Genomic DNA, 27,026 nt, shown 5'->3' with positions numbered 1-27,026 from the left:
TGCCGTTAGCCTTTCTGAAAAAAACTGCAAATGAGAACTGAAAAAATATTTTCCTAAACAACGCTTGTAAAAGGTTATTGTCTCAAATTTGTACCACCTATTAAGCAGTTCATTTGTTAATTTTGGAAATTAGACCCACAGCATGAAAAACCGATAAGAGTCATTTGGTCAGCGCGATTCGACAAGATCGATCATTATTTAATCTTGTCCTGATTTTTTTAAAGAGATGTTTATTGAAAAATGAAGATTTAGTCGTCCAAGGGATTTTGTGCTCTTCGTGTAAAATACAAAGCCGATTTTCTTTAGGACCATAATTAGGCCCACTACAGAGGTACAGTGTCTACGTGATTCGCTGACTGCTGTTAGAATTTTGAGGGAACTGAGCACTAACTGTGTTGGCACTCTCCCACGTTAGTAAATTTATATGAAACGTCGGTAAAAAGTGCTCTTATGAACGGGAGCTTGAGTTAAGCAGTAATCAGTTTCTCAGCGAGCTTTGTTGACGGCCGCGATGAAACTTCGCAGACAAAAGGATGAACAGAGCTCTAATATGATTTGACGTGGTTGCCGTTTGAAATCGCTGTATCCCGAACCGTATCAAAACATCAAACATATCATTTGTGACTTGCCACATGTTAACCCTTACTGCCAAAACACTCTCCGCAAATAATATGAAAAATGTCTGAAACCTTAATCTTAGAGTTCTTTAATAAACCAAAGAAAAAATCACATCGTTCTCTCAACTTTGCTAATTATAAAGATCCTGTTTTCAATACGTGAATGTACAATGTTCTAGATTAAGCTTTTTGTTTACATAGAGGTAAGTGACGAGGTTTTTTTTTATTGTCTCTATGTACCAGAAATTCTGTTTAAATTACGCCGACCATGGATTTGGCAAGCTTCACAAAAAATGCCAGTGAAAATGAATTCGGCTTGAGAGCCTAGAAGGATCCAAGTAGGATCTTGTTTTGTCTCCTGTAAAGAATCTCTTGCTCAGAGAAAAACAGAAGTCTATTAGATTGAAAATTACTGTTACAGACCAAAAGTCACAGCTAAAAAATACAAGGGAAGGGCTGGTTGGACACAAACGAAGTTCACCGCAAACATTTACGGTAATTATTTTAATAATATGGCTATTATATAAAATGGATTCTTTTGACACAGCTGTCTAGAGAGTTCTAGAATTCAAATCACCTAACACAAAAACACAAAAAGATTAGAGCTTCACCCACCAACAAGAGTTAAAATTATCAGCTTTAAAACTCTCCATAGTGTTTTTCCCAGTTCACAAAGCTTACTTCCCTTTGGGAGAAGTTAGCCTTCTCGCTTTCTTCCTCTTTGTGCACATGAACCCTCCATAAAAAAAAAGATATTTGAATCTTGAAGTTTCAGGTTAATAATGCCTCACCCGATAACGTAATTCATACGTTGTTTCTATTTCTTTTTTCTATTTTTTTCCTTTGTTTTTATTCTTAAATATTTTTATCCATTTTGAACGTGAGAACCTGATATAGATGTTCACGGCCTAAACAGGATTTATTACGTCTTGCACGATACAAAACAATCCTTTACTGAGTTGTAAAGAGTCAGCGTGGTTCCGTATATGAAACGGTAAGCAAGGTATGAGCGAGACAATAGCTCTCTCTGAAACCAGCTGCCTCCTACAGAGAACAGGGATAAGAACGCTAAAAAAAAAAAAAAATAAAAAAAAAAAAAAAAAATAAAACCAGCTTGTGTCTTGAATGTACAATGCTCCAAAAGATAAAACCATCAGGGTCCCTGCGCTATTTTTTTAACCGATTTCAAATCTGATCGAGCTGATTTTATTCGCATTAACTGTCTGCCTTGTTACGGTCTCAAGATCTTGCTTTTAAAACAATTGTATTTCGTAGACTTTAGGTGTGAAGCGAAATCCTTTAGCGGGCCAGGGCGTGGCTAATTTAAGCTAGATTGTTTTGACTGAAAAAGATTTCTTGTATCTTCTATTTATAAAGCTTCGCTTAAAGAAGTAAAGTTTGGTCAACAACCTATGTAAGGCCTCGATCGGATTTAAAACTAGCCCATATCTGTTAATAAGATGTCAGAAACAAAAGTTAAGAGACAAGAAAAATGAGATAAACTTAAACGATCCTTCGGTAGTGTTTTTGGGCTCTAGATTTGGTGGGAAAGAATAAGTCTAGACGAACTGGGACTAAGGGTCACTGAGTAATTCGGCTCAATCGATATCCTCCGTCCATTTACAGACTTTTTGTACTTCAGTCTAGGAACAAAACCAGCTAAAAAAACCCAGCTGATCGCGTTCTAAGGTGAGAAAAAAAAATTAAATTAAATTTAAAAAATTTAAAAAAAGGGGCGCGATTTAGCGAAAGTCATGGAGCACTGAAATAAATGACGACCTGATTTCAAAACAACTGAGCAGACCGACAAACAAACAAATAAACAAATGAATAAAATGACATGAAAAAACTATGCAAATAGTGAGCTGGATTACGTACGAATTTTGATTGGTTCTTAATCATGATCTGTTAGAGAACAGATACATATATGACGTCAACATTTGCAAACTTTTTTTGCCTCTTTATTGTATTAAACAAATAGATTCCGTGTTGCCGTACATCTGTTCGATAACAGATCACGAAAGACACCGAGACGTGGCTGGAACTTCGGTAACATCAGTGACACTCGGCTACATCTAGTTTGCTACCTTTTTTCTTCTTACCATATTTATTTCTGAAAAGATCGATGCACGATAACACGGAATCTTTTTGTCAAACTGCCCCCATCAAATCGGTTTCTATAATGCATTCGGCACTGAAGAAAATGCTTTTCAACTCTCTCCCCACCTCCTCCCCCCACAAATCCAACGTGAGAGCACATTGCAAGAGCAGCTAGCCTGTTAAGCTTCTCTGAAAAGCTAATGCGGTTTGAAGTACTCTTGATGAAAGAGATTTGTTCCAAAGACATTAAACTTGATTACAGGATTACAGGATTAGCGTTATCGCTGCTTTCGATCTTTTAACAAGGGTCTCTTATACATTCGCAGCTTATAAAACGCTCTATGGAGTATTGATCACTATTTATAGTTTCACTCTTGTGCATTGTTTTTGATCTTGATAACGTGTGACTAAGGTGTTTCGTGACTCTCAGAAAGAATGGTGCAGACTGCTCATATTTTGATTCTGGAGCAATCTTATGGTAGATATAGCAGAAGTCAACTGTAGAGTTATATTGACTCAGGACGGCGAGTAGATCACTTGATCAGGCTAAACAAAAGTATCTAGCGAGAATTTGGCACTTTATCATCATCGAAAAGGTGTATGTGTTTGATCCCCTGGCATATGTGACTTCCCTTCTCTTTTTGACCTTGTTTTAGTCGGTTACTTTTCGCGTGATTTTCGATGTTTTCGTCCTAAGATGCCGACTTCACATCTCATTGAAGGCTATTAGCAATAATAATACGCTATAAATCAATGTCTTCTGCATTTCCAGCCTCCGGTATTCCAGCTGAACTAAATATTACTTGCTCAGTTATGCAGAACATAGTCTTCAAACTAATGTATAAATTCTACACACAAGCTTTTCATGTACTTCAAGCTTTATCTTCCAAATGTTAGCATCACTTAGCTGAAAATGTAGCCAATTGCCAGGTCTGCTTTCCTTTTTTTTTTTCTGATGGCTTCTTCGAGTTTAATGAACACACCAATTCTGATATTTTACCAAATTTCCACATCCTTCCCATAAAACTGATAAATATTCATTGTTGCTCGCTAGTTTCTTTAGAACTCCTGATAACCCCCAGATAACCCTAATGGTGACTAGACATCACAAACGAATCTACTGGGTTGATCATACTAATTGGATCGTAATTAAAATTTTTATCGAGCGAGATCAGTATGTCAATTTATTATCTACTTGAAAAACAATGAATAGGTGGACAACCTGCTGTGACTGATATTCTCCCACATTTTTTCTGGCACTTGCTCTTTTGTTTCAGTGGGTTCTGTGCGATATTTTCAGTCGCGTCCATTGTTAAAAATTTAGCTTCGCTTTAGCTTGGTCGTAGTCCGTATGGAAGTAATTAGTAACTTGACTCTGTTTTTCTTTTCCTTTTTTTTTTTTTTTTTTTTAATAAGTTATTTGAAATGGAAGCTACTTTCGATGTTTTAAAATTTTGCGCATCTGATATTTTCTCCAGTGTTTATGCATATCAAAATTATCATAGTTATTGTTGTAAAGGTGTCTAAGTCAATCCGTGATCTAATGCCGCAGGAAAGTTCGAGTGACGAAACCGCGTGACAAAGAAAGCAGGTCAGCGGGTGTTACCTCGACTCGTGTTGACTGAAAAAATATTAAAGACACGCTTCCAATCGGACACTTTCACTGATGCGATTTGTCGCTTTATGTGGTAGAGTTTAATGAGATAATAGCGTTGCAGTGTTCTAGTATACAGTTTCAGATTTGTGCTGCCAGGCATTGTTTTTCTAAAAAGCTTTGCTATACAGGCTTTACAAGAGTTGGTGACGCTTTCGTTGTGGGAGAAGGTTTTTGTTGACTACATTGGGAATTTGCCGCGAGCAACTTGGAATTAGTGTCACTGGTTTTGGACATGGTTCCCAACACGACAAGCATCCTCAGGAAATGTTTTTCCTGGATTTTCTGGGCTCTTTTGACTGTCGTGACAGTTCAAGCTAGTAAGTAAAGATTGTAAAGGAGTGAGATTTAATATAAACGACCCTCGCGTGAAATTCATGACTCGAAGTTGCGCCTTCTGTGCTCTTGTTTCGAATAATACGCGTTCATTTTGAGAAAGCAAATTTTGAATTATTTCACGCTAGTATTTTGTGTGGACTTCACTTGAGCTGATACAATTATTCGGTTTATTTTAAGTTTCTCCTGTGGCGAGCACCCTACGATTCGGCAGAAAAAGCTCTTGTTTGATCGCAAACATAATTTTGAAATTATCTTGCTACCTATGTTTAGCGGCTACTGCGTTTTTTATGCTTCCGTTTCGTCGCATTTCGCTGTGAAACCTATGCATTTAAGAGCTAATTTCTCTCAAGGGCATCCGTTTTTTAGCTCTACTTATAACAGTCGCAATTTCGTTCGTATGTCTGTATACAATTCTCAACATCAAACAAACAGTGTGTTTGCGTTGTACATTTCTTAAACCCACATATTCTTTTTGTCTTCGTTTTAAACAAGTGCACTTTGCCATCATACTTTTACTACAAAATGTAGTACAGATGAGAAAATTTCTCTTTATAGGTAAATAATAAATGCATTGCCCGGCAAGCGCTGTTGTGTTATTCGACAACGAACGAACACTGGTGTTATCGTTAAGCCGCGATGTCTGTTTTGGCACCTTTCTGTGGTAACGTGACTCAACACACATCGCAAACATTAAAATGTGCTATGCTTCGTGGCAGAGAACAACTATCTTTAAGCGTTCTTCTTCTCAGACATTGTTTAGAACTGTGATTGACTTCTACAAGCTTGAATTGTTTCTTACAAAGAAAGCATTTTATCCAACGACGAATTCTAATGAAAGTTTAATATTCAATAAGCTGTCGGTGAAAGATACTCAATGACGATAGAGGCAAGTTGTTGGCAGATTGGACAAATTAAGGGTTTTCAGTATTTTGAAAGAATCAAAACATTTGTGAAAAGCTATGTTTGGCACTTATATATATATATATTGACATTCATTCAAATTAGCGAGTGTTTCGCTAGTGAGTGTAAAAAATCATACTGAAAGATATGTATTGTGCATGGCTTCCATTGCCAAAAGATTTTGACATCGTGACACTAGCGTAAGAGGTTTTCCTTTAATACTTTATGACTATATTATATTTCTTTTATGCTTCGAAGATCGTTTTACATTAAGTGCTTCGATAATGAAATCCAACTGAAAAGTGTGCATCGTAAAATGTTTCTAATGCCGAAAGATTTCGACCTCGTGAGACCAAAATAATAAGTTTTTATTTATACTTAAGAACAATGTTTGTTTCTTGTATTCTACGAAAATCATTTTGCGACAAAAAATCTAGACGCTGCCACCATGCAATATGAAGCTATTAGCGTCTAGTGCTCGAGCAGTCTAGTAAATTCTGTCATGCATGGAAAATTAATGCATAAATATGTTAAAATGGTCTTTATGGATTTGTTCTAACGCACACCCAAGTAAAAGACAAAAGATTTCACCTAATCTGCGGTTTAAAGTCGATCGCGTAAAGTACGGTCTTTGTCGCTCTTTTTCAATATTAGTACTACCGGCTCGTCAATTTTTCAATTTTTATAAATCCGCTAATTGAGAACATGTTGGCTTCTAAGAATGTTATTGTGTTATTTTTTTGATGTAAGTACAAAATTATACTCACAAATTTTTGTCTAGAAACTGCCACGGCCGCTGTAACACCTGATGTCGTCTAATTGCAATCTTAATACTTAAACTTCGCTTCGAAAATACGCTTTCAGCTAAAAAATTTTCCCATGAAATTTGGGTTTTAAATTGCCATTATCATTTCAGAAACAGGTCGCCAAGCAGACCTCTTTGTATGTAGATTCTCGAAAAGATTGACTTAGTGAAGGGATATTGATAATGGTCGGCGAAACTTCAATATCCTGCTAAAGGTATTCACTTAAATTTTATTGTAGTAGAGTTCTTACAGCTTTCAGAAATGGTTCAAAGTGTTAGAAGCTTTATTGGATTGCTTGTGAAGTTCTTTATGATGGCTAGGCATCACGGAAGGGAAAAATTTGAAGTGCTTCGTTAAACAAAAAACAAATCACCAACAAGCCCTCTGCGAGTCTGTCGGATTATTTTATTAGTACCATACGACACAAAGGAGAGAGTATTGCAGGCAATACTTCACTGAGCTTTCTAGCGCATACTGTGTTAGTTCAGGCGAACAGCTGGTCGCAATGTCCTCTTGTTTTTCAGTTCTTTTGAACAGAAATATGAAGTTTCTGCTTGAGAGAAAGCGATATTCTTACTGTGAAATATTCTTAGTCTTGCTTGCTACAAGTTTAAGCTTAGCTGAATATCACAACATTAACTATGGCGAGTGTTTTTCCGGTATTTTGACGTAGCACCAATGCTGAGCAGATGTAAGTTAGTAGTAATCTCTTCATAGTATTTTTAAACTATTCACAGTACGATGGCCTACAACTGATAGATTTGTTTTTCATGCTGTGAATGTCATGCCTGTGAACTGTTAATTTGGTTTCTCCCATAGAACTTTTAAGAAAAGCAGGCCTCGAAGTGTTTACCATGCCATTAATCTCAATTTGTAATCAATCAATCATTCATTCCAATTAATGTTATTTGCAGGAGCTAAGACACTTTGTTTACGCGCTCGTTAAACTTCCTGAGAACATTTCATTAAATTTGAACCAATCCAAAGGAAAAAGAAACGAAATTCTGTCAAAACTTACTAAAATGTTTACATCTTAAAAGCACATCATTGACTTCACTGTAATTGTGTTTCTTAATTAATAATAGAGGGTAGAATTGTGTTATCATGTGTAGTTGACATTTCAGGCAGGAATTTTTATCGGACAAGTTTCGTTAACTTTCTTAAAGGGCCTTTGGTGACCAATGCAGGTGAAGTTGAAAGGTGTTGAACATGGCTAGACGCGAGCTAGGCAACTGGGTCAAGTACATTAAGTCGAGGCCCATGCAAAAAAGAAGGCACGCCGTTTTCCTTGTGTGTCTCTTCGCACACGCATGTGACCATAAATCTGAAACTACGATACAGCGGTCAAATGTTTGTCATGCGCGAGGGGATCAATTCTGCCTGGCCGCATGCCAAATATTGCCCGCGCGAAATTTCAACGGAAAACATCAGAAACAACTGCTGTCACGCAAAATAATTGATAAAATTGAAACGTTCATAGAAATCTGGAAATGGTAAAAAATATAAAGAAAAGTAAAACTCGAGCCTTTTCGAACATTAAGCTTATTCAAACACGGGTATCCTGTTGATTTATCATTCTGTTTTGAGCTTTACAAGAAAAGTTATTCGCTTTTAAAACGCAGTGACTTACTGGCTCGTGATGCTGCTTGTAACTCCTGTGAGACAACTTGGTTTTGACAGCCTGAAAGCACGCTACCAAGTCATTTCCACTTTTGCACATGCGCAGAGTTTTGACAGCTGTGTTTACCCCGCCTTGCTGGATCTTGGCGCCCACTCGTAGTAGGAAATAAAAGGTGATAGTGGGTTGACTCGAGGAAAGAGCGGGTCGAGTTAGCGGGAAGATTGGGGGAACCCGAAGAAAAAGCCTTCCCTTCCTCTTTCGTTATATCTGTCAAAATAAAGTTCTTCTTCATATTTGTGTTGTGAAGCATACAGCTAAATAACGTTAAACGTCTTTTATTTTAGGCAACGGTTATCCAGGTTTGCGCGTGCGCTGTAAGGCAGATTACATGGAATTGACTTTAATACGAAAGCACTATGCAAAGATCGACCCAGCCACTCTCCGCCTCACAGACCGCAGTTGTGGTCCTCATTTTCACAACAGCTCCATTATGGTGATCAGAGCACCTCTGGGTGGGTGTGGCACCAAGGCCGGTCCAGAGGGCAGATTACTTGGGTTTCGCAACGAAGTGTACGCGGATCTCAAAGGTAGATCTTCCATCGCACGAGAACCTGCTTACCAGTTTCGCCTGCATTGCTTATACTACACAACTGCTAAAATAATGTTGCATTCCTTCAAACCTGACGCAAAAGTCATTGTTGAACCACCAACAGGTAAGTCTTTGTTAACTAGGTAATTCCCATGAGTGACCAAGACAGATTTTTCTCCTTACAATATCAATGCAAGTGATGAAATTAAAGAAAAATATCAATTATCCAGGGAATTATTAGTTGACCCGATACCAAATCCTCTAAACTGTCATCATAAGAATTGTATGACGGACAGTAAGGAGACAACCTCGTTCCCAGGGCCTTTTCCCTTAGCTAGGGTGGGGCAACTCCACCCCCAACCTAGGGAAAGGCCCTGGGAACAAGGTTGAGGAAGGAGAATGACTAATGAGGTCTTGGGAGTGAAATTTAGGCTCAGAAATTGATGCGCACGAATTCCCTAAAAGGCAAGTGCGTTGAAGTTTTCTTCCCCATACTGTGATGTTTTGTCCTTTCGTTTCTTTAAAAAATCGCCAGATCGGCTGGAGCGAATTGGAGCTACATGTCTGCCACGGATTTATAGTTTAAACAGCGAAAGATAAACTTAACCACAGCGATTTTAGAATCTCCTGAGGTAAATGAAATTGTCGATGAATCGGGGGTAAAATCGCAGTTTTTCAGCATCGAATGGAGGACAGTTTGGGATTTTATTGTATCAGGAGGTGTGAAAAGTCAGAGCAAAATTTAGTTTTTTACTGGGAAAGGGAAGTCATTTTTGGTTAAAACTATCACGAAATTCAAGAAAACGAGGGTTCAAATAATAGGGATTCTACTGTACAGTGTGAGTGCATTCAGGATTTGAAATGATGACCTTTTTCCATCCCAAAGTTGGGATGAAAGTCTGTGTCTGAGCAACTGTTCACCTCCCCCACCCCCCACTAACCCGATACTAACCCCACCTTGTTATCAGTTGACTGTTGTTGGATTAGGGGAGGGGTAAGTGCGTAGTTTCTCAGATACTGACCTTAACCCGAAAGTTGTAACCTTGGAGACACCTTACATTCTAAATTACAATATCGTTCTCGCCGCTACTTACCCCTAAGGGGCCGGAAGGTTAAAATGTCGTTGGTAAAATTTGGATTAATTGAAGTTTTTATAACGTATCATTTCTTATTGTTTTTCTCTCTTTGCTCTCTCATTGGTTAGAATTTGGGAACTTCACGTTTGAAACCAACATGTTCCAAACAGACAAATACATCAGCCAGTATACTCAGTTCCCAGTGAAGGTGCATGTCAGTGAAAGTGTTTATCTGCAAGTGAGAGTGAAATCCAATGCGTCAGGCTTGTCCATGCTTCTCGAAAACTGCTGGGCAACACCAACGCCGAATGCTAACGCGAACGACTCAGAAGTCTACTGGCTGATAAAGGAAGGGTAAGGGTTAAATTATTTCATGTTGTTAGGCTAGAATATGTAAACAGTTTGAAAAAACCCTTGCAAATGTATTTTATTGCTTTGCAACCCTTTCTAAAAAATTAACAACTCTTTAACAAAGAGCTCTGTACCATTAAGCGGGCGTTACAACCTCGTTCCCACGGCCGTTTCTCTTACTTGGGGGTGGGGCCCCATCAATCAATCAATCAATCAATCAATCAATACTTTATTTACCCACGTAGCTTCAAGGAGCTCATAGAGCTCGTTCAAAACAAGGGAAAAGGCCATGGGACCTAACCCTCTTTTCATTTTTTCTTCAGTTGCCCTGAGACAAACTACTTAAACTACAAAGCATCGGATTCAGTTTATCAGCGGTTCAGTTTTGAAGCATTTAAAATGGAGGAGTCTGAGGTGGTATATCTTCACTGTGAAGTGCTCGTCTGCGCTCATAACTCCGTGAACAAAACGCGTTGTGCCGAAGGTTGCACCAAAGACTCTGGCAGTAGTAGAAGACGGCGGGATGAAACGAATCGAGATCAGCGCAAGGGAGTTACTTCTTTGGGTCCGTTGAAGATCCTTACCGACAGACTTGAAGTTCAACCACCGCAAAAAGGTTCGTGTTAAGACTGAGAGTTCGAAGTAAAGAGGAGGCACGAGTTTGATTTCTGTCGAAGACTGAATCATTAAAGCCTTCTTTATCATTTCCTTTTTAGTTATCGTCTACAGCTGAAAATTTGATAAACTCTTTTTATTTGTAATTTTAATATTCCGCCCTAATATATCCGTTTTCTTTGCTTTAAGACGAGACTCGTTCCCAATCCACGCAAGTTACACTTGAGATCCGAGCAGTGCTACTGTCGTTCTTCTTGGCGTTCCTTTCGCTGATGTAATCAACTGTGAATCACTCATCACCGCCAATCATAGTTGGAGTCGTGAAAGTAAGATGACTGACAATAACTCGCGCCAAATTTTATAAAGCAAGGAAAGAATTTAGAAAAGATACGGCAGATTGGTACTGTGGTACTGTTTTGTAGGAAGTTAAACTAAAACGAAATCAGGGATGGTAGTTACATAAAATAATTATAGTGTGAGGTAAGAGGGAGAGTGATTATAACGTGATATGAGGAGATGAGAGTGTAAATAAGAGTCAGATTAACACTTAGAAATTTAGAAACGAAGAGAGAGAGAGAGAAAAAAAGATCTTCCTTAGGAACTGTTCATTATTTATCGCCAGGTGGGGGATGGGGGTCGGGATATTTTGATTGTATCACGATAAAATTTACTTGATCCCTCCATAGGGCCCCTGCAATATTCTTATGATTCCCCAATTCCCCAACCCCCTTTCCTCATTGAAGGTCAATTGGCAGTCAATTATCTATAGTCCCACATTTATACTCTTATTGGCGACAACTCAACCCCCTCTGTTCCCCGTGAAAACCATGTCACACTCTCCCCCCCCCCCAAAAAAAAATAATCTTCTGCCCCTCCCCTCGCTTAGGCGATAGATGAATGTCGGTGAATTATGCCTACCAGTAAAAGTTCACTCAGAAAGTAACAAAGGAAAGAAATTCGGCTGGAGGTTACGAAGGTAAAACAGTTCGTCCCTCAATAGGAACGTTTGGTATTTATCGTCAATCAATGTGTATTTAGCCTCAAAACTAGGTAGCAAATTATTTAAAACAATTTTAAGAAGTACGAAGAATTTAATGATGATTCAAGTTATGCGCCGCTGTAGTAATTTACTTCTGTCGAAGTTTAGAAACGTAGATATTTTTTTTCTCGAAAAATATTTATCAAAGGTTGTTTTTATGCGTTACTCTTAAAAATGCTAAGTAGGGCTTGTCCAAGGCATGCGAACGCCGCGCCAAGAAAAATGAGAGGACCGATTTTTCAATTTTTCGCCCACGCGCCTGCTTTACGCGCTCTGGGTGTTGAGTAACAATGATTTTATAGTTGTGAAGGCAGGGCCGTACTACACAATATATCTTATCCCATGACTTTTTAATTTATATATATAATCAATCCTTAATCATTCGCAATCATTTCCGCAATACAGCTGGGAAGCATAATTAAGTAAGTATATTTATCCACGTTGAACACTAAAGAGCTTACAGCAAAGCTCCTAAGAACGTGCATGTGCTAAGTAGTCCCACCCATCCCACCTCAGGGGAGGACATCCATCACACAATAATCTCGTGCATGGGAAATTAACGTCTCCTACCCCTAACCCTGCTGGAGACGGGACCTCCATTTAGTCGTCCCTATCCGAGAAGACTAGAATATCTAACCATTTCTTGATGTTATAGAAAGGTAGCATATTCTTCTCAATTATTTTAAGACCTTGAGTGTTGGTCCGGCCGGGGCTCGAACCCTCGTCCTCCCGCACAACAGTCCAGTGCTCTATCCATTGAGCTAACCGGGAGGCGGTTAGACTCCCTCGCAGCCGTTTTTTGGGATTGCGGTAAGCGTAAGCTTTAATGGCCATGAATTGTTATGTTCAATAACACTATCTTTGTCATTATCTATTTTTCTCACCAAAGTCCGACTAACATCGCGATTTCATGAGGAAAAATCGATTGTAGATTAAGTTTTTTAAATGAACTGATTGTAGCAAGTGTGTTATAAAAATTAAATAATTTTTGTGAACTGTTTTGTTCATGACGAAAGTTCGGCACTGGTTTGCGAATCATGTGAGGGGAAGTAGCTTATGCGTTACAGAAATTTTGGAAATGTTTTGTAACACCTTTTGCCCTTTGAATAGTACAGATTTGTGTTATATTTTCGCTCTTTTTCTAAATTTCACACATCCTTAACTTACCCAGCTTCCGCTGGTGACTTAGTCTCCTTTACAGACATCACGCAACACGCTCTTCACAGCCATCACGCAACACGCTCTTCACAGCCATCAAGCAACACGCTCTTCACAGCCATCACGCAACACGCTTCCTGAAGGCCTACTTCACTAGATTTTGAAGAGCTAGCATGGTTTGTGTACATCTTTTTAAAAAAACTTCAAGAGAAATGGCCAACATTTCTCTCCGGTAACTGTTTTTGCGTGTTATACAAAGTTTAAACCGTGACAAGTATTGGGTAGTCCCGAAAGGGATGGAAACGTTACGATGAGGAAAATTTTACCAAGCTTTTATGCTGAAAATAACGATGAGAAACGCTATTTTGATAAGAATATAATAATTGTAAATGCTGAGTTGCTGCAAGTATCAAGAAGAAGTATACGAGCAAAATAATTTTGAACCCTAGTAATATCTAGTTCAGTCAATGTTGTCTCTATGTAATCAATATCCAAAGTGGTGAGGTTACAAAATTTGCACTGTTTCTTGGGAAAGCTATGGGAGACCATACCAGGTCACAGGAAACCCAACCAATGTATGCTGGGAAAATGAGAAATGAATCAATGTTTAGTCAATATACCTCTCCATAACCCTTTCATTTTCAGGAGTGACCTGACACAGCTTCTCCTAACAAAATCAGTGCAATATCAGGCAGACAAGTGATGAGAATAAAGAGAAATATCAGTTTGGGGGTTATATATAGGTTCCTCAATTGATCCATTAAATAAAATTCCCCAAACTAACATCATAAGAATTGTATGGGAGACGGTGAGAAGATCTTGGGATTGAACAACTTCGTTCCCAGGGCATTTTCGACCCCCAACTAAGGGAGAAGGCCCTGGGAATGAGGTTGGGGATTGAAAGAGTCATAAGTTGTGCTGGTTGGGGCTAGTTATGAATCCAAAGTAATCATCCATTACTGCACGGAAAAAAATGAAGTAAGCTTTTATTCATTGCTTTGCATCTGTCTAGTTTGTATAATTTATAACTTCAAATGTTGAAACTTCTATCTACTTTACACCAACCTTGCTAACCTGATAGTTGTCCTGGAGTCTTTATTACATTCTAATTGGGAGAGGGGGGGGGGGGTTGGTGGGCTTCACTAGGCTTTGTATGAGAAGGATTCCCTCAGGTCCAAACCCAACTAGTCAATGACTTGTCACCTAGGAGCTAAAGGTACTCCTAACATCGAGTAAAATCACTGTGTACCTTTTCTGAAATTCAAATGTGTAATGGCAAAGGAAAGACCAAAACTTATTTTTCGCTCCGACGAAGGGCTAACGCTCGAAACGTCAGCTTTTGTAATCGTTACGGTGGCCAATTTACCACTTGAACTATGTTGATATATCCAAATTATTTCGTTACTCCCACCGACGCAGCCTACATAGGTTCGGAACTGATCGAGATCCAATACTTTAGGAGTAGAAAAGAAGGCAACCCTTTTATTTCGCAACCAGGCAGCTACCAGTTCAATGTCCCTCTTAATATCTGTAACATCTGTGGGCAAGAATTCCATATAACCCCATACATAATTATGCATTCAGTCTTTGTTAATGAAAACAATAGCGATAAGAATAGAATTCCTCAGAGATTAGTAGTCTTTATTTTCAAAGTTCTGATTTTTTTTTCTAAGTCTTGTTTTGAAGTAGGGTAAATCTGGCGCGTTTTGGCTTTGGAAGCCGAAAAGAATCAGGGCTCAGTGGAGTGAACTGATCGAAAACCGCGAGTTCCGATTTAGTACGTCTTTGATCCGGTTTTAAACGTTTTAATAGGGACTTTAAGCAAACCACGACGGCTACGGCAACGAGAACGTGGAAAAACAATAGATCTAATTGGCAGAACAATTGCCCAGCACGTGCATTTTAAAACTTTGTACATTTTTTAGCCATCCTTTCAAAACAACAACGTGAAATCACTCAAATTTGCCTCGTCTGCGAAGCGAAAGCGCGGCGGCAAATTATTTTAATTTACATTTGAAACTCAACGCTACTTTTATGCGCTATGTTGAGTTTGAGGTCTGGCGCCCTATGAGACGGTAAACTCATGCAGCCATTTTCGAAATTCTAACTAAAATTAGAAACTCGTTCTTTAATCGACGTCTTCCGTGGCGTTGCCGTCCTGACTGCGTAAAGTCCCTACTGTCTTGTTAATTCTTCTATAGAGTACTGAACACCGCATGACAATCTGAGCTGAGATAGCCCCATAATTTCGTCAATCAAGTCACGTGACTTACCATTCAATTCACTGACGTCACATTATCGGTATCGATATCGATATTAATATCAGAGAAAAACGTCAGTATCGCACTTGGTATCATATTGATTCGGAAAACCCGTATCAGGCCCCCGGGGGTACTCCCTTATTTGGGCTATACGGGGACGTGCCGCCGGACAGGGCATGGATTTTTTTGGCCTCGCTGTATTCAACAGGGTATACAATTTACACGCCTCCGTCCTAAACAGGGTCAGAACCTGTCCTAAACAGGGTATGGTGTTATGAGCCGAGAGACGTTGACCGTCCTTTACAAGGTCAACATGAGATTGTTTACTAGACGAGAATGCACTATTGCTGTCGGTATCCTCTGATTTAAATTATATTTCCACTGATATGTATCATTATTGTAACAGGCACGCATTGACAGAGTCGATCGTTATGGTCTTTTATTTAGTTCAAGTGTAGAGTAATGTGCGTTTTAAACGCATCAAACATGATTTCTCTGATTAGAGTTTGACACAGTTTGAATTCCTGTAAAACTAGAGTGTGTATTTTGTCTCGAATTACGGTTTGATCGCACCATGGTTAGATCGCTCCCACCAAAAGTTAGATCGCTCCATCAATTAAGTTACTTCCCTCCCAACATAAGTTACTTCGCCCCATGTAGAGAACCAAGGTGGAAGCTTGATAAGAAGAAAGAAGGACGAAAAAGAGTGTTGTAACACGAAGAAAGACTCGCCATTTTTAACCGAAGTCGAACTCAGTCTCGCTCGGGTCTTAGTTTGACGTTTCGAAAGCAATCCTAGTCATTGTTGGTAATTTACTTTATTTCATTTGGTGGCTCCTAGAGGAGCCGTTTGTTTGTGATGTTTGGGTTGTCTGCTGCTCTCTAAACTGGACCATTCAAGAACGAACAGGCTCTGAGTAGCTGTCAGGCGGATTTCTGGTTTGACTCGTATAATTTGATCCCAGAGATCGAAGATCTTGGCCTGCAAGTCTCGGTAGATAAGTTAGTTTGTGGTGAAGGCGATACACTTCCATACACTTCCATACACTTCAGACCATAACGTTACGATTTATTCCACGATCATTTATTCCATCATCGCTATACATCATACATCGGTAGCTCGGTGGCTAATCTGAAGGAAAGAGTGAATGCGATGTACTCGAATCGTCGCCCGACACATCATCACCTATAATCTTTAAAGATCAGTTGTAAGTAATACATCACATTACAACATGCAGCGAAGTACTTAAGTTGGGAGCGAAGTAACTTAAGTTGGGAGTGAAGTAACTTAAGTTGGGAGCGAAGTAACTTATTTGATGGAGCTATCAAACTTTCGAGTGGAGCGATCTAACCATGGTGCGATCGAACCGGACACCTTTGTCTTTTGTCCTGGTGGGACAAGGTTAACTTCGGGTAGACGTTGATGAATGTGGTAGAACGTGGCTGTGGGCAAACTTGGTAGCTAAGAGTGGATGTGGGTTAACATGGTAAACGAGGCTAACTTTGGGTAGATGAAGGCAAACGTGGTAGCTTAGGGTAAATGGTTTAATTAGGTGGAAGAAGAGCATTTTTCACTATTTAATGGACTCAGATTTCTTATCAAAATTAAATGTACACTACTTCAAATTCAAGATCAATTTGTTACTTCAATAAATCGATTGTCTCTCCTTTAGTGGTATTTTAAAACAATGTTTTGTTTAACTACATGTGATATCAAGTCTTCTTTTCAGTTTTTCTTTCAACTTCTGTACTCCATTTCTTCTTGAAGTGGTAGAAGTACAGCTTCAAAGAGGATATTTCTCTATGTTCAATTCTTTCCCCCTTGTTTAAGCATAGCGAAGACTTTTGTGTTTCTCAGAAGGGTCGCTGTTTCTACATTGGAAGCAAGAACCAAAATTTTATTAACACCCACTCACACTTTCACTAATCAATAGAGTTCCAAGCTCAAAAAGTCGCCATGTGGTGACCTAAAACTATAAATTAGTAACATGGATGAGAGGATTGGAGCGCTGCTCAGTGGTAAAGAAACTACAGCAGAACCCAGCTCGACTCAAAATTGTTTGCCAAGGAGAACTGGTAAAGAAACTACAGCAGAACCCAGCTCGACTCAAAATTGTTTGCCGAAGAGAACTAGGACTGTTTGAGAACACAGGGATTCCTAGTCAGCTGATAGTAGCAAAATTACTGAAAATTATCTGTAAGGGTGATACAAGATAAGTTGGTCTATCAACTGAGTTAATAAATAATGTGAATGGCCACTGTAAAGAGTTATGTCATCGACAAACAAGTTGCCCTGGAGAAAGGCTCCCACTCAAAATTCCAGCTTTACCGAACTTTTTTACGATTGCAAAGTCACACTATCAACTAGATTCAATTTATCATGTAAAATCTCCCACCAACAAAGCACCAGAGTTTAATAGAAGGCAAATAATGGCCATGCATTTTAGTTTACGGGATCAACTGAATTCAACTTGGTGGCTGTTTTTTCAAGTGGGGAATGTTTCTCATGAATGAATGCTTCCACCAAGTCACACTGTTCATTCACTTACCTGTAAGAAACGTGGTAACATAAGAGTCCTTCTCTGATCTTTTGCTGTTGAATATAACAACCAGAGTCAAGCGCGGATCCACTCTGGTCAAGAAATATGTGCTCTGGACACGCTGAAAAGTAAACAAACAGACAAGTAAGAAAATGAAAAACTTGAGTAGAAATCAGGTAGAATAAGTTAAATCTAGATGGTGAAGTTACTAAATGCATTTGCAATAGGCATACATTATCAAAGAAGAACACAATTTTCTCCATGGTGTTGAGTTCATGAACTTTATCAAGGAGTATAGACACGATATTTGGCCAATGCCCTACAGGCCGGTCCTGTCAAGAAAGAAAGAAAAAGAAAGTTTGTTAGCCCTTTTGTTCTTAAAATCCCTTTTTCCCCTCTGATCACGTTTTGTAAATTAATCTCTGAATTTTTTAAGGGACAGGCATAGGTGCAGTTTACGACAAATATCCAAAGATTATTGAACTAAATCCAAACTGAGCTGTCACTCATTTATTAATCATTTGTTTGCATCATTTAGACAGGCTGGTCCAGTTGAGCTTTTACAGCTGGGGGCCTGTACGACAAAGAACAAGGCCAGGCAACAACACCAGGACCAAATTTGTATTAAATAAATACGTAATTCAACCTTCGGTTGCAATTTTTTTCAAATAAACTATCTATCTATCTATCAAAGTTTCAGCTCTTTGCAAGAATTGCAACGGTTCTTTAAAGTCCCTTCCTAACCATTACAGTATGTTGGTTTTTACGTAGAAATATCATAATGATATCAGTAAGCTTATTTACCAGCTGCTGTTCAGGAACCGGAGCCTGTGCTCCTCCCTGAACCCACTTCTCGGGGAGGAACGAGAAAGACTGGACCCGAGAGAAAGGCAAAAATCAATACCAGAGTCAAGGAAAACCTCTTTATTCAACATGTAATTGTTCATCTGCTTATGCATTTTACATTCAAAGGTCCAGTACCAAATCCAGTATTGACCATACCCCCTGGTACATGTTACTTACCCCAGGGAATGAAAAGATGGCAGGAAAAGCCCCCAAGCCAGAGGGTTTCTCCTTAATATCAAACGGAAGGTGGTATCCATGTCCCTGGTACTGCTCCAACTGATGAGTATCCAGTAACATATTGACACTAAATGCATCTGAGCGACGAATGAATGCCATGATCCTGAAAAAACACAAAGATTTCAAAACAGAGGCTTAACGAAACCTCTACATCAGAACACCAGTATGCCTTTTCTCTTGACAAGGAGACTTCAATTGTCAATCAAGAGCTTCTTTAGCCAGTGATCATTTCCTTAATTCTCATGACCATAATGTGTGATTCTCAGGTGATATTGTAAGGAGAAATTAGATGCTGGTAATTCTTAGGGGCGTCAAAGGAGTGACCCTTTCACACCCCTGGAATGACCAACATATAGTCTCCTTACAATTTTTATTAAAATGTCAATAAGATAGTGAACGAGAATTAAGAAAATTATCAACCAGGGGATAGTGTCTTGATAGAACACTGAATTCTCAGGAATAGGCAACCAAGGTTTGTATGGTCACCAGTTAGGAGAATTAGCTTTCAGATCTTGGGGGTGAAAGCACTCAGGTAAAAAATAAAGATCTTCTCATGAACTTGGTGCAGGTACAAAAGCAGTAAACACAATAATGAATGGCATATTGGCCACCATAATGCATGATGTAACACTTACCTTCCGACATAATCAGCACTGGCCCGTGAAATTACTGACTTCATGTCGATTGGTGTGGTTTGTCTTTCAAGTATGTTGTAGAAATAAAGAGTGAACTGAAAAAAAGTAGTAAAAGTGTGTCATAAGTAGAGTAACTTTGAAAATAGCCTAAGTTTAAGATTTTTTTTTTAAATTTTATGTTGTTATAAAAGGTGGCTTATTTGTAAGGAGTCTTGTATTTTGTTTTAAGCCTACCTCAGATTGATCAATCGATTGATGTAATTGTCATTTGTTTGTCAATATGAAACTCAATTAAAAAATATATATATATATATTACTGCAACATGTGGTTTAACCCTTTCACTTCCAAAAGTGATTAAAATGTAACTTCTCCCTTTAAATTTATATCTTATTAACCAAGCGCGAGAGCCGTACTGGGAGAATATCGGCCTGAGGTCTTGACAGTATGGACCGAGTGCAACGAGGTCCGTACAAAAAAGACCGAGGGAAGATATTCTTCCAGTATGGTCCTGGGCAAGCTTGGTTAATAAGAGATTTATTACATGACTGAAGTTCAAAGGGACACAAGGCTTAGTGTGGTATCATTCGGGACCATTCGGGACAGTGCCCGGTCCAATACTGAGAGAATATTGACCGGCAATAGAGGATTTTGATTGGTTGATTTTAGTTATTGGCCCTCTGACTGCCTGAGTCGTGTAATAACCCCACATTATCCAGCAAACAGGTAATGAGAATACTCAAACTAATATCAGGTAGAAGTTATTACTAACAGTTACTGTGTATCTTGATCTAACACTAAATTCTTGAAACTAATTTACAACAAAATGTGTAGCAGCTAAAGGGGAGAATCAACAATCAGATCTTGGAAGTTAAATGGCAAAAGAGACAAATATGAATTTATAGTTTAACGTGGTTTAATGAATGATTTGCATCCAGGGCACATTATATTGACCCTTTAAGCAACAAGAGTGACGAGCACCAAAATTCACCTTACATTATCACTTGCGAATAAAACATGAGGGCCAAGAGGAAATGATCGTTAGCTAAGGAAGCTCTTGATTGATGCACAAAATAATACTCCTGTCAGTGCCTTGGGAAATGTACAGAGAACAGTATGGAGAATATGCAGACTGATGTTAGGGTGAAAAGGTCCTTAGGTAATGTATAGAGAACAGTATGGAGAATATGCAGACTGATGTACAGAGAACAGTATGGAGAATATGCAGACTGATGCTGCGCTATTAAGGGTTAAGAAAAAATGAAACTTATACAGTGATCACTAATATCATCATCATTATTGACATCATCATTTTTTGAACCCTATATCTCAATATGAGTTACAAAGACAGATAACATGTACATGAATGTGGCATTTTTACCTTTGAAACTAATGCATCCTGCAGTTTTCCAAGCCACTGATAAAGAAAAGGTGCCTCAACATGTTTCTTTGGAGTGCTGCTGAATATTGACTTCTTTCTTGCGAGTGAAGTTGATAGCTGGGAGGTTGTCGATACAGAATCAATCATTTGTTTTATAGTCAAGAAATGGTCAGCATAAGAACAGGCCTAAATCAAACCATCCACAACACAGGTGTTTCTTCACCCAAGAGCAAATCCGAGTTCTAGAGCAAAGCAAGCCAGCAAGAGGCCTGTTGGAGGTACACTGTAGGACAGTCATTATTGTACTGTAGTACCAGACCCTTGGCACTACTAATAATAATAATTCACTGGCACCTAACCATCTCAGACCTGCTCACCAGCAAATAATTGCTTGTCTTGCACTATTAATAATGATGGCCTCCTATCAAGCTAAGGAATAATTACCCTGCAATAGTGATCATATTTCTTTGGACTCAAACTGGTTCAATGGCCCTTCAAGCATATACCCTGATCTTTGGAGCTTCACCAGCAGTATTAAGACAATTTGAATTGTCAATGGCCATGAAGATCAACTGTTGTTAGCTTTAAATCCAATACTTTTAACCCTCAAACTCCGTGAAGTGATTAACAAGTAACTTCTCACTATAACATCCATACTTTATCCAGAAAACAGGTAATGAGAATACTCAAACTTAACTGAGGTAGAATTAAAGGCTGATAGTTTCTAAAGAAACTGTTTGGGGCTGCATCGGTGGGGGTAACAAAATAATTTGAATATATCAACAAAGTTGACATGGTAAATTGGCCACCGTAATGATTATAAAAGCTAACGTTTTGAGCGTTAGCCCTTCATCGGAGCGAATAGGTTGAGTTGTTATCTTGATTTACTTCACCAAATTCTCTTACCCAATTTACATGAGAAGAGGACAGCTGGAGGGGAGAATTAAAAATCAGATCTTGGGAGTTAAAGATTTAAAGAGACGTAACAAGTTTTAAAAACACTAACCTCTCCTGGTGGGAGAAACTGACACCAAGAGGACAATTTGACATAGCTTTCATGAAGGTGAAGAAGGGATGGGAGAAATTTCCAGTCTGCCATGTCGCACTGAGCTTTTAACAAATTGGATAAAATTTCCACTTCATAACTAGATGAGGAAATACAAAATCTTGATGAGCTTTCAAAGTTTGACTTGTTAATTAATTAATGTTTAAAGTTGGGGATAGATAAATGTGAGGTGCAAATATAGTAAACATGATTTAAATGCTATGAGGGTTTCCTGAGAAAGACATGAGCCAGGAGGTCCGCAGGTTGGCCCTGATGCTGTGGTCACCTCATTTAATGCTTGACAGCATTGGTTCAAGTCAAGCAAGCCAAGCTTAAGAACCTTCATTTTATATACCTGGTGAATGTGGAATGGCAAGAAATCTCATATATAAAAGCCAAACTGGCAAATACAATTATGGCAAATGGTACTGTCACAAAAATACAGATGACCCGGCCACCACATGGTGAATGTATGGATACAGACACTTGTTATGTCACGTCAAGTAACTTTTTTTGTTTCTTTCATAGCAAAGATTTAGAATTTTTAATAATACTTACCATGCTAGAGTAATTGTTCTGACTAGTGATTATAGAGATGCATGCACCATGATTTGATGAGGATTGCATCATATCTCTTGGGGATTATTCAACAATAATTACTTTGCCTTTGGGGAATAATTATTGTTCAATAGCAACATCACACAATGTACCCACTATCAGAGTCTTACATATGCTGCAGTGAAAATAAACTACAAAAGGCGCATCTGACTCACATACCTGAAGCTTGATTTAAGAGAATCCAAAATAGGATGATGGAAACCCTTACTGTGTCTGCAAAGAAACATATCAACTTGATTAACTTTGAGCTGGTTGTTACAAAGAGACCAGGTTATAATTCTGACCACACTTTGTCCCAGTACCACATGACACATGTGGATACCCTCACCGATGTTTTACCCTGTTTGTATGTATGCATTGCTTAGTATTTTGTGACATAAACACCATTGTGTTTATGCACCAAACATTGACTTGGTAGTTGAAAGAATTACAAACCTTTGACAGATCTCATCAATCATGTTAGACAAGTCTGTATATTTAACATTTGTGGCCGATCCCATCATTGCCATTGCCTCGTAACTGTAATTAGCATTTTCAGTCAAGGAATATAGTACAAATGTAACATGTTCTGTTAACTTTATTTCTAAGAAAATATCATTTCATTTGGCTATTGCAAGGTATTGACATCATTGTGTTTTCACTTCTCCTTACACTGCAAAATATTAATTTTGTTTCAGTAAATATTTCAAATTTACATTCTCTGTTCATTCCTATTCATTGAGGCAATCATGTAACAGAAATCTTTATGTAGCCTCAGTTAATACTACTCAATATGGCCTACGGTCCATAAAATTCACTGGCCCTCGCCTTTGGAATTCCTTACCTATAAGTATAACTAATTCAAATTCTCTTAGAATATTTCGTAAAGCCCTGAAAAACTCTATACTTAATTGTTACTTTTTTTAATTATCTACTTTAGTACATAAAGTAACACTTTTTTTTTCTTTTTTTATTTAAAAAAAGAAAAAAAAATTCATTCTTAGCTTTGCTTTCCCTTGAATGTATCTTATAATTAGGGGTCATCCACTAGATTAGCCTTTGCTATTTGGATGATCCTAACTCGCTAACTACTTTATTGCTAGATCTTTTTCTCTTTTTTCCTTTGCTGAACTGTGTTTAGTTGCTATGTAAATTTAACCTATATACCTTGTAAAATCAAGCCGAGTTAAAATAAATCATTATCATTATCATTAAACTCAATATCCAGAAAATAGGTGACAAGAAAACAGAAACTGAACAGTTAAGGGAGGATATCATGATAAAACACTTTCCAAACTGTGACTGGATCAATGTCTATATCTGACAAACTACACACCCACCACTCCCCAACCAAACAATAGTCCACTGGTAACAGTTACATGTAGGGTTAATGTAGGTTAAGAGGAGGGAGGGGTGTGGGTCTGTTGTTGCTCAGCTACAGATATTGATCCCTGTTTTTCAAGAAAATACATAACAGCTCAAAGGGAGAATATTTAATTTAATCAAGGGAGGGTGGAGTTGAGCACCTTAGTACAAAGTCTTGACCAGGAATATGGATGGTCATTTTGATATGAACTGAAAAAAGGCACGTTCATCGACTCCTCAAAGAGAATCACACCAAAGAACCATACAACAAGAATAAACAGCCTTCTCCATAACACTTTCAACTGAGTGATCAAGCCTTTAGAACTTTACCAAAAGATACAAGTCAATTAACTCCTGCCTAGCTTGCGAAAATTGACACAAATGTCTGCACAGCTCAGCCAACAAACTTCCTTCCAGCAGGGACCCTGAGGAAGTGCAACTGTGGGTTGTTTCTTCTATTCTTTTGAACTCTATTATCAGAGTTTTGAAGTTGTCCCTTACAGGCTGTGAACAAAATAAACAGATTTCAACTCAATGAATCAAATCAGAATGCATGTGGCTCCCAGAGCCTTCGTTGGCAGAGGAGCCTTTGACCTCTAGTGACACCTACTTTGTATCAAAGTCAGGTTACTGAAATCATTTTTTAAAACCCTCATTAGTCATTTTCTGTCTAAAAGATTGTAAAGTCTCATTGTTCAAGTGAGAGTGGTCCTAAAAATGATGGTTATTTAGTTGACGGAGGTGACTGACATTTTGACAGCCTCAGTGAGGTCATTGTAAGAGTAAGGCAAGGAATTATTTGTCTTTTGGTTATATCAACTGAGTTGAAATTGTAAATTGGCCACCATAACTAATAAAAAAGCTGACGTTTCGAGCGTTAGCCCTTCGTCAGAGTGAGTGGGGAAGGGCTAAAGCTCAAAATGTCAGCTTTTTTATTCGTTACGGTGGCCAATTTACAATTTCAACTTAGTTGATATAACCAAATTACCTTATTACCCCCTCCGACACAACACCACAGTTTCTTTAGAATTGTCAGTCAAGCATTAAATCTGGTCAGCTTTTCTTACATACATCTTTTCTGAAGAACTTCTTGGCAATAAAAGGAAAAGAGAAGTATGTCTTTTCCGCCATGGCCAGATGTGACAGGGTGACAAGCAGTGAAGACCATGGTGTACTGTATACCAGTGGCAGTCTTTTTGTTTCCTTCTCTTTCTCCTACAAGAGAAAATAACCACAAATATAAAGTTACTGTCACTTCACAGCAGTTTCAGTTTCCACCATCACATACAAATTCTGCTGCTCTGACTTAAGACTCAGCTACCCAAAGGGGCACAGCTATGTTTGATTTTATCCCACTCTTTGTACCAAGAAATATTCATAGTCTGTATGGATTCACTATAGAAAAAGGCACATTTCAATCCAGCAAGGAAGTCCATTTTGGGAGACCAAGGAAGATTAACTTCAGTGAAAACCTAGACGATAGTGGTGAATTATTAAAATTAAATTATTAAAAGGATAAAATTGAACTACAACACTTGTGATTAACCCTTAAACTCCCAGAGGTGATTAACATGTAATTTCTCCCTAGTTCACACATACTTTCTCTAACAAACTGTTGATAATACTACCCAAACTTATCAGGTAGAAGTTTTAATCTTGATCTAAGACCAAAGTCTTGTGACTATTCTACATGGAACTTTACGTGGCAGCTAGAGTGGAGAGTTAAGAATCACACACACACAAAAAAAAAATTCACAGAACATTACCACTTGATCTTTTGCCTTGTCAAAGGCAAACTGACTGAGGGCATGAAAAAATGTCTCCAGTAAAGCTTGTTCTCTAGAGATAGGTGGTATGCTTGGAGAAGGACTGGCGCCTCTCTTCTCTGAAAATATAAGCAAAACGTCATTGCACTGCAATCCGATTCTGAACCGCCGCCTGGTTAGCTCAATTGGGAGAGTGCCGGACTGCTTTGCGGGAGGTCGAGAGTTCAATACCGGCCGGACCAACACTCAGGGTCTTAAAAATTAACTGAGAAGAATATGCTTCCTTTCTTTAACATCAAGAAATGGTTAGATATTCTAGTCTTCTCGGATAGGGACGAATAAATGGAGGTCCCGTCTCCTGCAGGGTTAGGGGCAGGAGACGTTAATTTCCCACGCACGAGATTACTGTGTGATGGATGTCCTCCCCTGGGGTGGGTTGGGTGGGTATTGGCACATTTGCATTTAAACGAGCTATTCGCTCATATGCGATATGTGGCTAAATAAAGTTACTTACTTACTTACTTACTTACTGAAACAAGATTATCAAGGTATTCATACCGGGTTCTAGTGTTGGAAAATAAATGAAAACTGCAATCCTTTAAGTCTAACTAGGCTAAACAAACAAACGAAATCCGTCACCACTTCCGTTTACTTCTACGCGCACCCTCGAAAAATTCCACAAAAAAATGCTTAACCCAAAGAACATCGAAGAACAACTGAGTTATGCTTACCTGATTCCATTTTGATATTTTTTTCAAGACAATTCAAAGCATTCCTAGGAAACAAACATCTCCTTTCACATCTAAATCTTCTCAGGGTACTGCAAAAGCGTCCGCCATCTTTGTTTAGGACATGCAACCAAGCCTTGTAGGCATACCAGTCTCTCGCTTCTTACTCGCCAGGTCACATGGCATTTTGTCTGCGTATGCGCGAGCGGAATTAGTTTGTCGCGTTCGGCGCCATTTGTAGAGTTTTCGACGCGTTTCTGCGAGGTTTCACTGGACGATCGACACCTTTTTGTAATATTTTGTGAATATGGATGAAGGAGTATGACAAGTTCGCCAACATTTCTAATTCTGTGGATACTCATAGTGTTTGCTGGCTCTTCGGTTGAGGATATTTTAGGAGAAGCCGCCAGAATATTTCGAGGATCGAAAATCAGTGACGAAAACTCGCATTTTTTTTTTATTTTACCAAAACATCCCTTTCTGTGAACTAGCTTTGAAAAAATATTTTAAAGTTTCAGCGATTTTTTTTCCGGCTGAAATTTAAAAAGTTTGAAAAATCGCCAAAATAGCCGTTTTCGCCTTGCCTAAACGGTCAAATCGTCACGCAACTTTAGAAAGATGTTGGTAGCGCTAAACAAGTCCATTCACCATCACACTTTGCACAGCAATTGCAATATAACTGCATAATAAAAGCATATAAAAAGTTTCTCGTAATTCTCTTTGGTATGAGTTTTATCGCCGTTTTTATAAAGGTGTATTTTG

General features: G+C 38.6%; 2 protein-coding genes across 4 annotated transcripts in view; one reads left to right on the top strand and one right to left on the bottom strand.

Annotated features, from left to right (window-relative positions):
* The first annotated feature begins 4,325 nt into the window (after positions 1–4,325).
* On the top strand, positions 4,326–12,702 carry LOC111343425 (ZP domain-containing protein). Of its 2 annotated transcripts, none has more exons than XM_022950597.2 (5): positions 4,326–4,691; positions 8,382–8,750; positions 9,831–10,056; positions 10,377–10,669; positions 10,858–12,702. In XM_022950597.2, the coding sequence occupies exons 1-5, from the start codon at positions 4,607–4,609 to the stop codon at positions 10,944–10,946; spliced, it is 1,062 nt and encodes a 353-aa protein (XP_022806332.2). In that variant the 5' UTR covers positions 4,326–4,606; the 3' UTR covers positions 10,947–12,702. The 2 variants fall into 2 exon arrangements, with proteins under 2 accessions (XP_022806332.2, XP_022806334.2); XM_022950599.2 differs by lacking the exon at positions 4,326–4,691 and adding an exon at positions 6,460–6,630.
* A 2,848-nt stretch (positions 12,703–15,550) lies between these two features.
* LOC111343428 (KICSTOR subunit 2) overlaps positions 15,551–27,026 on the bottom strand; it is a 67,292-nt gene continuing 55,816 nt past the window's right edge. The window contains exons 1-13 of one of the 2 annotated variants that reach the window (XM_088751345.1): positions 26,268–26,389; positions 25,537–25,655; positions 24,842–24,985; positions 24,111–24,274; positions 22,862–22,945; positions 22,586–22,639; positions 21,770–21,908; positions 20,764–20,880; positions 19,385–19,479; positions 18,690–18,852; positions 17,900–17,998; positions 17,676–17,787; positions 15,551–16,998 (exon numbers count right to left, since the gene is read on the bottom strand). In XM_088751345.1, coding sequence (XP_088607471.1) covers positions 16,934–16,998; positions 17,676–17,787; positions 17,900–17,998; positions 18,690–18,852; positions 19,385–19,479; positions 20,764–20,880; positions 21,770–21,908; positions 22,586–22,639; positions 22,862–22,945; positions 24,111–24,274; positions 24,842–24,985; positions 25,537–25,655; positions 26,268–26,277 — 1,365 coding nt within the window. In that variant the 5' untranslated portion in view covers positions 26,278–26,389 and the 3' untranslated portion in view covers positions 15,551–16,933. Of the gene's footprint in view, positions 16,999–17,675; positions 17,788–17,899; positions 17,999–18,689; positions 18,853–19,384; positions 19,480–20,763; positions 20,881–21,769; positions 21,909–22,585; positions 22,640–22,861; positions 22,946–24,110; positions 24,275–24,841; positions 24,986–25,536; positions 25,656–26,267; positions 26,390–27,026 lie in introns of those variants that run through there. The other variant, XM_088751344.1, reaches the window with a different exon arrangement.

The sequence above is a fragment of the Stylophora pistillata genome, chromosome 2 (genome assembly GCF_964205215.1).
Source record: "Stylophora pistillata chromosome 2, jaStyPist1.2, whole genome shotgun sequence".
In the NCBI taxonomy this organism is placed as follows: Eukaryota; Metazoa; Cnidaria; class Anthozoa; order Scleractinia; family Pocilloporidae; genus Stylophora; species Stylophora pistillata.
The sequence above is the reverse complement of the archived record's forward strand: the minus strand, read 5'-3'. Positions and strand labels throughout refer to the sequence as shown.

Coding starts and splice junctions, on each gene's coding strand:
- LOC111343425 (XM_022950597.2), top strand. CDS start 4,607: ATGGTTCCCAACACGACAAGCATCCTCAGGAAATGTTTTTCCTGGATT. Junction 4,692..8,381: donor TGTCGTGACAGTTCAAGCTA/GTAAGTAAAGAT, acceptor CTTTTATTTTAG/GCAACGGTTATCCAGGTTTG. Junction 10,057..10,376: donor TACTGGCTGATAAAGGAAGG/GTAAGGGTTAAA, acceptor TTTTTTCTTCAG/TTGCCCTGAGACAAACTACT.